The sequence below is a fragment of the Coregonus lavaretus genome, assembly GCF_964263955.1.
Source record: "Coregonus lavaretus genome assembly, chromosome: 38".
Classification (NCBI taxonomy): domain Eukaryota; kingdom Metazoa; phylum Chordata; class Actinopteri; order Salmoniformes; family Salmonidae; genus Coregonus; species Coregonus lavaretus.
The window spans coordinates 4,638,184-4,651,547 of record NC_140025.1 but is presented as its reverse complement, the minus strand read 5'-3'; the positions used below and the strand labels follow the sequence as shown (position 1 = coordinate 4,651,547).

At 40.9% G+C, this 13,364-nt stretch overlaps 1 protein-coding gene across 1 annotated transcript; it reads left to right on the top strand.

The window, feature by feature from the left end:
* Positions 1–1,373: 1,373 nt before the first annotated feature.
* LOC311112373 (uncharacterized protein) lies at positions 1,374–10,021 on the top strand. Its single transcript, XM_084155479.1, has 2 exons — positions 1,374–1,740; positions 8,696–10,021. Exons 1-2 carry the CDS (start codon positions 1,446–1,448, stop codon positions 9,541–9,543), a joined length of 1,143 nt encoding a protein of 380 aa, XP_084011605.1. The 5' UTR covers positions 1,374–1,445; the 3' UTR covers positions 9,544–10,021.
* Positions 10,022–13,364: the final 3,343 nt, after the last annotated feature.

Genomic DNA, 13,364 nt, shown 5'->3' with positions numbered 1-13,364 from the left:
ACAATGACGAGACAGCTTACAAGGAGGAGGTGAGAGCCCTGGCGGAATAGTGGTCCCTTCACACTGACAGTGTGGTGAAGAAGGCACAACAGCGCCTCTTCAACCTCAGGAAGCTGAAGAAATTCTGCTTGACCCCTAACACCCTTACAAACTTCTACAGATGCACCATTGAGAGCATCCTGTCAGGCTGTATCACCACCTGCCCTCCAGGACATCTACAGCACCCGGTGTCACAAGAAGGCCAAGAAGATCATCATGGACCTAAGTCACCCGAGCCACAGCCTGTTCCTCCCGCTACCATCTAGAAGGAGGAGACAGTACAGGTGCATCAAAGCTGGGACAGAGAGACTGACAAACAGCTTCAATCTCCAGGCCATCAGACTGTAAAAGTCACCACTAGTACCCTGCCCTGAACCTTAGTCACTGTTACTAGCCGGCTACCACCAGGTACTCTACCCTACACCTTAGAGACTACTTTGCCCTATGTACATAGAGTCATTGAACACTGGTCACTTTAATAATGTTTACATAATGTTTTACTGCATTCTAGTCATGGCTCATTGTTAAAAAAAAAAATATCAGAGTTGTGGTGGTAAAAGGACTGTATCTTGATGTAACTGTTGCTGGTTTGAGTTGGAGCTATTGTGGTGGTGTGTCCATTAAAACAGAGAGGAGGTTTGCAGTTGAATGGTCTGGTGCCATTTTATTTTTGCTGTTTGAATCGTGAAAGGATATTGCAGGATGAATGATTAATGGATATTAGGATGAATGATGAATGGATATTAGGATGGTTAACTGGGAAAACAAGGAAATAAAACATACCCCTTACAAAAAAGTCCCACAGGAATCCTACTGGAATTTGTGCCTCTGTGAAGGAATTGTGTAGGTACCTGCAGGAATCCTGCAGGACAAAAGTTGATAACTGTCAGAAGTTTTGCTAATGCTTCTTTGCACATGATCTTGAGACTAATACAACCTCATATAGTTTGTCTGAGGTTAAGATTACTCCAGTGCTCAATCCTTTATTCAAGTTGATAACATGTTAACCAATAAACATAATAAAAACCATGATTTACTTCATATTAAACAATGATTCTGCAAACCATTGGAATAATTCCTACAGTAAGAGAATACCCAAAAAATTCCTACAGTAAGAGAATACCCAAAATACAAGATTTCTCTGGGTATTGCGCCTTCTAGTCTCCACATGGTAGGTGGCGCTTTCTAGCTTTCTGTCGATCTAAACTCTGACCGGATGCGCTCACAAGGAAGAACATAGTTATCAATGATGGCGGCGTATTGATGACAATAAGCCAGATATTCTTACAAATATGACTATTTCTTTAATAAACTGGGTAAAAAAAAAACTTTCTTGGACGTTTTTAATCGTCATAGTATTAGTTCTACAGTAGTTGTGACCGGTTTCACAAAAGCAAGGGTTTAGAATGTCGGAAATACGTGTTTTGCATCAACGGATAAGCTCTGTCATCATGGACATACTAGCCTCCGCTGCCGTGACAGAGATTTGCAAATTAGTAGAAGATTGTTGTGGAGCGTTACGTGTTGAAGTCTCTCAAAGCAAGGAGCAAATCAAAACGCTAGAGAAGCAACTCAGCCTGGCTGAGTCGAGGTACAGGTCGGTGAGTTGCCAAGAAGGGCAGACCCCTGTCAGCAGCCGCTCACCGAGAAACAACAGTCCTTCCGGCAATACCCCCGCCGACGAGACTCAAGATGCCGAAGGTGGGCTACCAATTTGTAACTGGCTGTTTGTATTATTCATATGTGTCACCATACTGAATTGTAATTGGATGCATTCTACCGTCGTATCATACTGCGCTATGATTGGTTAAGACCACCCAGGTGTTGGGTGATCATGGCCGGAGACGCATCAACATGCCAGTTATAGCTAGCTACGTTTAGAAAGATCCTGTGGTGTTGCATTTTATTATTTTGTACAATGCATACAAAACAAGACAGTCAGCCTTTGAGCTAATCGTAAACCAAGTAATTGTCAAGTTGATCTCTCTCTCTCAGGTAGCGCTGTACTCCTAATAGAGAGCAATAGTAATGGCAGTGGTGTAAAGTACTTAAGTAAAAATACTTTAAAGTACTACTTAAGTAGTTTGTATGGGTATCTGTACTTTACTATTTATCAAGAGAACATCCCTGGTCGTCCCTACTGCCTCTGATCTGGTGGACTCACTAAACACGCATGCTTCATTTGTAAATCATGTCTGAGTGTTGCCCCAGGCTATCTGTAAAAAAGAACAAGAAAATAGTGCTGTTTGGTTAATATAAGGAATTTGAAATGATTTATACTTTTACTTTTGATACTTCAGTATATTTTAGCAATTACATTTTACTTTTGATACTTAAGTATATTTAAAACCAAATACTTTTAGACTTTTACTCAAGTAGTATTTTACTGGGTGACTTTTACTTGAGTCATTTTCTATGAAGGTATCTTTACTTTTACTTAAGCATGACAATTGGGTACTTTTTCCACCACTGAGTAATGGCGTCTTTTTGTAGGCACTAAGGAAGGCTAGCTCCGCCATGTCTCGTTGGCCAAGCTTATGAGGAAATAAGGTCTGTGATAAACACAGGCTTGAAGGGAAATGTAAAAAAAAAAAAAAAATGTAACTTCATATTCATCATCTCCAGCACCAACCCAACATCAACATATGTGAAATTAGTGCGTTTATGTTTTGTAGTCAGAAAGATCGAGGAAGTAAGCGTTTTCAATTACATAATCAACCAATTAGTAGGCAAAGCCAACTCATAATTGGTTAAAATCGCATGATGTTATTACAATGTTATTGGAAACACTTATCTTCCTCTTTTTTTTTACCACAAAACATAGAAACGTGCCATTTTCACATATGTTGCGGTGGGGCTGGAGATTATGAATATGAAGTAAAAAAATCCCTTTAAGAGATTTTATAAGTTTTGTTTTGAGATAATCTTCATCAGCTAACGTAACTTTGTGAATTTTGAAGCATTTATTTAATCAAAACAAGCACAAAGAATTCATAAAGGGAATGTTAACTGACTGTTATTATCTCATAGAACAAAATGTAGAAGATCTCCTAAGGAAAAAAATCCCACTCCACTCGCGAGTAGATCAACGTAGTTAGTGCTATCTGTGGCGTAGCTGTCATAACGATGGCCGAGCTGTTGTTTTGAAGGGTGTTCCTGAAGTAACTATTCGACCTGACATCCGACAGCTAAAAGATGGCGGACACTGATGTGGAGCGTGAATGTAATGGCGGGGGAATCAAGGAGAATTGGAATATTGTCCAAAAGAATAGAAACGGAGCAAAGTAGCAAACAGTAATGAGAATTTCCCTTATCTTGTAGGAGTACATTTTGTTAGTGAGGAGCAGCTGATTGGATTAACAATTTTGAAGAATCCCATTTGATATAACCAAACTGGTGTAGAGAGTGCTGGGTAAAGTGAAGGTTGTGAGGATCACGAGAGGCAGGCTTGTTTTGATTTGAGTGTGTGTTGCGTCTCACCCGATTTGAGAAGTTTTTGTCCTGTGTGTCTTTTCAGAACAAGGCACCCCTCAAGGGGGTAATATCTGGCGTTTCGTGGGAAGTCGATGTTGCAGAGATTAAAAATATTCCTGGAGTGATTGATTCTCGTAGGATGAATCGTGTTTTGAATGAAGAAAAAGTGAAGAGTATCTGTACTTTTGTTTTTTGATATGGAGTCTCTCCCTACTCAAGTGCAGTTAGGATATATAAACTACAGAGTCAGAGTATTTGTTCCAAGACCAATGCAGTGTGATCATTGAAAAGCTTTTGGACATGTTTTAAGTGTTTGCAGAAGGGAGAAACAGAGATGTCCCAGTTGTGGAAAAGATCAAATAATGTGTTTTAAAAGTGATGAAAATGTGACATATTGCAATTGTGGTGGGAACTATGAAGCCATGTCCAGAACATTTCATATGCAGCGACTGTTAAAAGGGTTGAGGGTTCATATGGTGCTCCTGAAGAGTCCATGCTGTTGGATGGGCCTTCACTGAAGGCTTCAGGGGTTGCCGTTCAACAGCAGGACCCAGATATGTTAAAGGTTTAGAATGTGGACTTTGTGGCCTTTATAGCTTAGGTGATTAATGGCACTGCCAAGGTGGAGAGGAAGTCCAGGAAAATATATATAATTGTGGATGCGGCGGAATGGTTCCTGGGACTGAAAGACTTCTCGGCGAAGGAGTTGCAAGGAGTATTGTCACAAGCTGTACCACCCTCTCAGGTCATAGAGCCTGAGAAGGGAGATATGGAGATTTGAAGGAAGGAAGAAGTGGGAGTTTTGGGGTTTTGGTTTTGTCAATGTGTTTTCTTATTGTTTTATTTTGGGTGGATTAAGTTAGTTTTCCCTATCACGTATGGGTTTTATTTTTACCTTGGTTTTTTCAACTCCGTCCAGTTGGTGGCGGTAATACACCTTTTTGGGTTGTAGTCTGCCAATAAACCCACAGAAGAAGATCTCCTAAGCCTGAGTAAACCTCAGACCTTATTTTCGGCATTTATCCCAAAACCACATTCTTTCCCCATTAATTTCCCCAATAGGAATGACTGAACGAACCAGACGTAACTAATTTCCGGCTTCTAGGCCTACAAGCTGGCGAGCGATATTATCCCCACTGACAAATCGAGAAGTTTGAAATTGTATTTTTTGTCAGCTTGCTAGGCTAGCAGTATTTCAATCTTCTCTATTTGTAAGTGGGGATAATGCGATTTAGGTAAATGTTCTGAGCCATATCTCGCGCCGACTCCACACTGTCCTGATTATGGCATAGCACCGTTCCGACGAGAGAGATAAGTAGGCCTAATGAACGTCTAGTTGGATTCTTATGACTAGCAAGCTCCCACTGGGCCACTAGCGCTACGACTTTGAAGTGAGCAACATTAACAATGGGTAAAGATAGTGAAATTGGATGTTCGCCTTCCAATTAAAAGTCCTGTTTTGAAACTAATGCAAACAAATACAAATGATGGAATCATAATGTTGGAATGTCGTTACATAATTTCAACTAAAAACAACAATTGATTTATCTGACAATTAACAGAAAATCTGTTAATCTCACTCTGGATGTATTTGACTGCATAATGCTGCCTCCAGCATACAGTTGCAGACACTGCTGGCAGCTGTTTATCAGTGGCAACCTACCTCCAGCTAGCCTGACTCACCTACCTCCAGCTAACCTGACTACTCATCCACATTGCTCCAGCCAAACGCCACGCCCACTAGCATTTTTTCTCCATGATTAGTCTGGATCATAGAGAATGATCGAGGCCTCTAGTGGCCAAAAGGCCCTATTAACATGGCCAACGCCTTTTGAGGGCTTCCATCATTTTAATGTAGTCAACTGAGTGGCACTTCCAACTTCATTGGCTGATCGCTCCTGGTGACCCTGTTGGAGTTATGTCCAACTGGGTCATCAGGAGGGATCAGCCAATCGTGAAGAAGAAAATGGACTACTTCAAAATGGAGATTGCCTCAATGGTGCTGCCCATGCTGTCACAACCTCTATAATGACACAGAGACAAAGATGAGTCCTCTATCTTTCTCTATGGTCTGGATTTGCTTTCCTCCCTGACCTCTTCTAGAATCCAAACACATTCTGACCGTTCTGATTGGTCCCAGAAACCGATGGCTTAGGCCAGATACGGCCTACACGAATCATGAATCACATCATGTCTTTGATACTCTGATTGGTTAGAGACGATCCAATCACTGATGAATTTGTTTTGTACAATGCCCCTCATTTTAACATGAACACAAAAGACTTCTAGGATGTCCGTTTCAGACTGAATGTACGGAGCCGTCGATAGAGCAGTGGAATTAAATTCAGGATGAGTCGTCAGACAAACCTCCCTCCTGATATTTGACTGGAAATGTCTTTGGTTTGATCGGGGGTTTGGGCTTTGTCCGCTCTAGCATTCGAACTCTACAATCAATACTGCAGGTTTCATATAGCGAGAGAGTTTAAGAAATAATTTGCGTCACAAATCCAGTCAATATTAATCATTTTAAATGTGAATAGAATAAACAATCCGCTCCTCGTTCTAGCATCTCTTCATCTTTTCATTTAATGTATGTATGGATCCAGAACTTAATCGAGCAGCTGACCAATTACGCAAAACTTTAGTTCTGGGTTAACAGAGATTACTGAATACAGTCGCTCGCTGACCTTTTTTTTTTTTTTTAATGGACCATTAGTGGTGTTTAGACCAGTATTGAGCTATGCCCCCTTCATTATAATCAGTCGAGTCAGACTGCGGCTGCTGATAAAATGATTGCCCATTTTATACACTTCAACAACTGTTTGGGTCAATTGACAACATTATAGATGAGTGCGAAATCCTGGACTATCCTACAGTGAGGGAAAAAAGTATTTGATCCCCTGCTGATTTTGTACGTTTGACAAAGAAATAATCAGTCTATAATTTTAATGGTAGGTTTATTTGAACAGTGAGAGATAGAATAACAACAACAAAATCCAGAAAAACGCATGTCAAAAATGTTATAAATTGATTTACATTTTAATGAGGGAAATAAGTATTTGACCCCCTCTCAATCAGAAAGATTTCTGGCTCCCAGGTGTCTTTTATACAGGTAACGAGCTGAGATTAGGAGCACACTCTTAAATCTAATCTCAGTTTGTTACCTGTATAAAAGACACCTGTCCACAGAAGCAATCAATCAATCAGATTCCAAACTCTCCACCATGGCCAAGACCAAAGAGCTCTCCAAGGATGTCAGGGACAAGATTGTAGACCTACACAAGGCTGGAATGGGCTACAAGACCATCGCCAAGCAGCTTGGTGAGAAGGTGACAACAGTTGGTGCGAATATTCGCTAATGGAAGAAACATAAAATAACTGTAAATCTCCCTCGGCCTGGGGCTCCATGCAAGATCTCACCTCGTGGAGTTGCAATGATCATGAGAACGGTGAGGAATCAGCCCAGAACTACACGGGAGGATGTTGTCAATGATCTCAAGGCAGCTGGGACCATAGTCACCAAGAAAATAATTTGTAACACAGTACGCCGTGAAGGACTGAAATCCTGCAGCGCCCGCAAGGTCCACCTGCTCAAGAAAGCACATATACAGGGCCGTCTGAAGTTTGCCAATGAACATCTGAATGATTCAGAGGAGAACTGGGTGAAAGTGTTGTGGTCAGATGAGACCTAAATGGATCTCTTTGGCATCAACTCAACTCGCCGTGTTTGGAGGAAGAGGAATGCTGCCTATGACCCCAAGAACACCATCCCCACCGTCAAACATGGAGGTGGAAACATTATGCTTTGGGGGTGTTTTTCTGCTAAGGGGACAGGACAACTTCACCGCATCAAAGGGACGATGGACGGGGCCATGTACCGTCAAATCTTGGGTGAGAACCTCTTTCCCTCAGCCAGGGCATTGAAAATGGGTCGTGGATGGGTATTCCAGCATGACAATGACCCAAAACACACGGCCAAGGCAACAAAGGAGTGGCTCAAGAAGAAGCACATTAAGGACCTGGAGTGGCCTAGCCAGTCTCCAGACCTTAATCCCATAGAAAATCTGTGAAGGGAGCTGAAGGTTCGAGTTGCCAAACGTCAGCCTCAAAACCTTAATGACTTGGAGAAGATCTGCAAAGAGGAGTGGAACAAAATCCCTCCTGAGATGTGTGCAAACCTGGTGGCCAACTACAAGAAATGTCTGACCTCTGTGATTGCCAACAAGGGTTTTGCCACCAAGTACTAAGTCATGTTTTGCAGAGGGGTCAAATACTTATTTCCCTCATTAAAATGCAAATCAATTTATAACATTTATACATGAGTTTTTCTGGATTTTTGTTGTTGTTATTCTGTCTCTCACTGTTCAAATAAACATACCATTAAAATTATAGACTGATCATGTCTTTGTCAGTGGGAAAACGTACAAAATCAGCAGGGGATCAAATACTTTTTTCGCTCACTGTATGGGCTATCTTTAAAAAAATTCATGGGCTATCCTATCCTAGACCTCGTTATGTCAGATAGGTGCTTATGCGCAATCTAATCAGTGTGTAGCTGCTTTTAGCAGCGCTACTATTTACACGCTAGCGTTGATGGGAATTAGCTTGCAAAAAAGCTGAATAGTCCGGCTGAAGCTATAAGTGAAATAAAATTCAATTTTTACTTACTCTGTCAATTGTCTGTAAGCTTGGTCCTTATGCAGGGCAGAATAAAACAAATCTAATGGAATGTATAATTAAACAGAATTTCCAAACATGGGTCTGTTGTAGACCGATGCAGTTCCTCAGCGAGGTCAGTTCCTCTCTGCTTACCTCATGTCAAAATAAAAGTCCCCCACAAGTTGTTGCTTTTTTGTGCAGGTATGGCGCACGTGCAGGACTTTTATTTTGACATGAGGTAAGCGAAGAGGAAGTGGGTCTACAACAGACCCACGTTTGGAAAGACTGTTTAATTTATGTTCTATTAGATTTTTTTCAAAACAACCCCCCTGCATTAGGACCAAGCCTACAGATAATCGGCAGAGTAAGTTTACATTTTATTTTATTTAACTTCTGGCCTCTGACAGACTATTCCGTTTTTTTGTAAGCTAATTCCTAGCAACGCTGGTGTGTAAATACTAGCGTTGCTAAAACCAGCTAATCAGCATTTTAGTTCTAACTCATCCTTTCTCCTTCCCTTCAGATTTTCAGCAGGTCATTGTCTCTGAAGAGTTGTTTCCCCCTGAGCAGCAACACTGTAAGCAGGAGCGGAGCACCAGTCTGGGGCAAGATGACTGGAACCCCAGTCATCTTAAAGAGGAACCGGAGGAATTCAGTATCATCCAGGTGAAAGATGACTCTGTATTCATTCCTGCCTTGGTGAAAAGTGAGTATGATCAGTACCCAACTCAGACATCACAAACCCAAAGTGAAGAATACAAAGACAGAATGGCCTCTACCGAACAGATCAAAACAGAACCTAAGGAAGAGGATTCCTCAGAGCCGACCCGTGACTCTCAGCCCCAGTGCAAATTGAAGAAGATGTTGACAGAAAAAGGACAAAGATCGAAGGGTAGAAAATCCATGGATCTGAAGTCACCAGTGCAAAGGAGTCACACAGACGAGAAACCATTTTGCTGTAGTGATTGTGGTGAACGTTTCACTCAGATGGGAAAACTGGATTCTCATAGGAAGGCCCACACAAGAGAGAAACCACATCGCTGTGTTGAATGTGGCAAATGTTTTACTCAAGTTGGTTATCTGAACTATCACAGAAAGACTCACACAGGGGAGAAACCTCATCGCTGTCAAGATTGTGGCAAATGTTTTTTTCGAGTTGGTGATCTGACACTTCATATGAGGATTCACACAGGGGAAAAACCACTTTGCTGCCAGGTCTGTGGCAAATGTTTTGCTCGTCCTAGTAATCTGAGGTCTCACATTAGGATTCACACAGAGAAATCTTATTGCTGTCATTATTGTGGCAAACATTTTCGTTGTAAAGGTAGTCTGACAGCGCATATGAGGATTCACACAAGGGAAACCATATAATTGTCGCTATAGTAGCAGATCTTTCAGCACTGGCGATAATCACATGAGCTATAAACTATATTGATGTCAGGATTATTGTAAATGTTTCACTAATTGTTAGAATATGAGGAGACCGAGGGGAGGAACCACATGCTACCATGACTGGCAAATATTTCATAATTGCCTTTCTTTGACAGCTAGGTTTCCATCCAATTGGCAACAGATTTTAATGTGAATATTCTAAAATATGCATAGAGAAAATATGCACTTTTTCCCAGCAGTGGTGTTTCCACCAAATGGACTTAAAATCAGTGCGTGATGACGTAGTGCACATTATTGGCCTATTTCTAAACTTTCTTGCTAGCTAAAATATTATTAGAATCCTTGATTAATTATCAGCTAAGTAATATCTTATCTTTGAAATGTATTCTAAATTTACAGTATCAGTCAAAAGTTTGGACACACCTACTCATTCAAGGGTTTTTCTTTATTTTTACAATGTTTTTACATTGTAGAATAATAGTGAAGACATCAAAACTATTAAATAACACATATGGAATCATGTAGTAACCAAAGAAGTGTTTGCCTTGATGACAGCTTTGCACATTCTTGGCATTCTCTCAACCAGCTTCACGAGGTAGTTACCTGGAATGCATTTCAATTAACAGGTGTGCCTTCTTAAAAGTTAATTTGTGGAATATCTTTCCTTCTTAATGCGTTTGAGCCAATCAGTTGTGTTGTGACAAGGTAGGGGGGTATACAGAAGATAGCCCTATTTGGTAAAAGACCAAGTCCATATTATGGCAAGAACAGCTCAAATAAGCAAAGAGAAACGACAGTCCATCATTATTTTAAGACATGAAGGTCAGTCAATAAGGAACATTTCAAGAACTTTGAAAGTTTCTTCAAGTGCAGTCGCAAAAACCATCAAGCACTATGATGAAACTGGCTCTCATGAGGACCGCCACAGGAATGGAAGACCCAGAGTTACCTCTGCTGCAGAGGATAAGTTCATTAGAGTTACCAGCCTCAGAAATTGCAGCCCAAATAAATGCTTCATAGAGTTCAAGTAACAGACACATCTCAACATCAACTGTTCAGAGGAGACTGTGTGAATCAGGCCTTCATGGTTGAATTGCTGCAAAGAAACCACTACTAAAGGACACCAATAAGAAGAAGAGACTTGCTTGAGCCAAGAAACACAAGCAATGGACATTAGACCGGTGGAAATTTGTCCTTTGGTCTGGAGTCCAAATTGGAGATTTTTGGTTCCAACCGCCGTGTCTTTGTGAGACGCGGTGTGGGTGAACGGATGATCTCTGCATGTGTATTTCCCACTGTAAAGCATGGAGGAGGAGGTGTTATCTGTAAAGGTGCTTTGCTGGTGACACTGTGTGTGATTTATTTAGAATTCAAGGCACACTTAACCAGCATGGCTACCACAGCATTCTGCAGCGATATGCCATCCCATCTGGTTTGGGCTTAGTGGGACTATCATGGGTCATTGTTCTGTTGAAAAACCAAACACACCTCCAGGCTATGTAAGGGCTATTTTACCAAGAAGGAGAGTGATGAAGTGCTGCATCAGATGACCTGGCCTCCACAATCACCCGACCTCAACCCAACTGAGATGGTTTGGGATGAGTCGGACGGTAGAGTGAAGGAAAAGCAGCCAACAAGTGCTCAGCATATGTGGGAACTCCTTCAAGACTGTTGGAAAAGTTTTCCAGGTAAAGCTGGTTGAGAGAGTGCCAAGAGTGTGCAAAGCTGTCATCAAGGCAAAGGGTGGCTATTTGAAGAATCTCAAATATAAAATATATTTTGATTTGTTTAACACTTTCTTGGTTACTACATAGGGGTGGGCGATAAGAACAAAAATTAATATCACGATATTTTCCACTGTCCGAACGATAACGATATAATATCACGATATACTGTATAAAAAAAAAGTTTCACATTTTATGAGCCCTTCAAAGTCAATACATTTCTTACAAATGTCTTACAGTGCCTATCTTTGGCCATTAGGGGCAGCATTGTATTATGTCAGCTTTAGAGGATTGACTCACTCGCTGTATGTTTTACAACCGAAGTGAAATGGGGAGGTACTACTGAACGTCTCCAATAAGAACACAGATTTTCTTTGTCCGTTGCAAAACTTATTCAAATGTTGTGCCCTACTGAACATGACCCAGATACCAAACATGGAGTCTGTGGCGCTAACTTAATGTGAAGTTTCAACGAGGTGTAGGAGTATGGGTAGTGTAGTTGTCTGGTATTCCCAAGATATCTGTTTATATTGGGGACCTGACCTGGTCACTACCTCGAGGTGAAGTATTCTGTCTCCCATGATAGAATATGTCCACATCACATTATAGAGCACAGGTGTCAAACTCATTCCATGGAGTATCTGCAGGTTTTCGCTCCTCCCTTGTACTTGATTGAGGAATTAAGGTCACCAATTAGTTACAAACTCCCCTCACCTGGTTGTCTAGGTCTTAATTGGACCCAAAAATAAATGAAAGAAAATAACTAAAACCAGCAGACACTCGGCCCTCCATGGAATGAGTTTGACACCCCTGTCATAGAGGTTAGTTAAAAGCTGTTCTGGACCCATAGCCAAAGACACAGAGGTTGCATCCCAAATTGTGCCCTATATAGCGCACTGCTTTTGACCAGAGGTCATAGGGAATAGTGTGCCATTTGGGACGCAGCCAGGGTCTTTTTAGTGACTGATATTATCTATCTACTGAGTGATCCCTAATCTATGTGACTGACTAGAGTATCATTACTTGCTCTTGTGAATCGGCAGCTAGGTGTCACATCGTGAAGCTTCTCTATCAAGATGCATTTGATAGTGTTTTGTAGTATCTAGACTTTGTAGTATCAAATGACTATATATTTCCAAGGAAATAATCCAATAAGGGTAATAACATGCAACAAAATCTGGGTTTTTAATGGGTGCTTTGATTTAGGCAGTAATTAAGATAAACTGGAGGGCAATTTTAATTTCCCACTTCTTTTGAAACTAGATGAAGGCTTTGATTAAATGGTGATCTGTGTGTTGTTGAACGCTTGCCTTGCACCCATAATAGGGAAAAAGAGCACTTTGTGTCTTTTTCTGTTTTTTTCTTATGAATGTGTGTGGTAGTTTAAACCTGGGAGAAAAGAGCCAAATAACACACCAAGGTCAAAGTTGTCTCCTTCTGTCTTTTAGACTGGGTTGTGTTCATTAGGCACCAAACCAAACAAAAGGGACCGAAACACGGAGGGACTACCTGGACCATTGTGGGCACTAATGAACACCAGTCTAGAAGTTTAAAAGATTCGGACACATCTCAGGACGTTTTTAAGCGTGAATTCCGTGTTGGTGCATTTTCTGCCTCTTCCCACAATGCGGGTTAAGTCAATTTGTAAGTCGCTCTGGATAAGAGCGTCTGCTAAATGACTTAAATGTAAATGTAATAAATGACTAAATATTGCTTTTAACCTTATAGAAACAGAAAGGGGGCATTGCAAAAAAAAAAAAATTATTGTTTTACTTCTGTGGTAAACTTGTGCAAACATGAAACATAAACAAAGGTATATGAGTTAAATAAATATGCAGTAACGTTTTATAAAAACAAATGTTAAAGTAGTCAGGACTTTTTCCTGCCAGATATAAGAAGTGCAGTCTTTTTTCAGCATAACCGGTCATTCTGAATTCAAGTTGTAAACCTTTTCAAATTAACTTCAAGCATTAACCAGACAGTCTGTATGTTTCTCAGTTCAGCATGTAACAATTCACTGCCTCCCTCTTCACAAGTTCTGTGCCAGGAACACCAGCCTATTGACAGTTTCTGGCT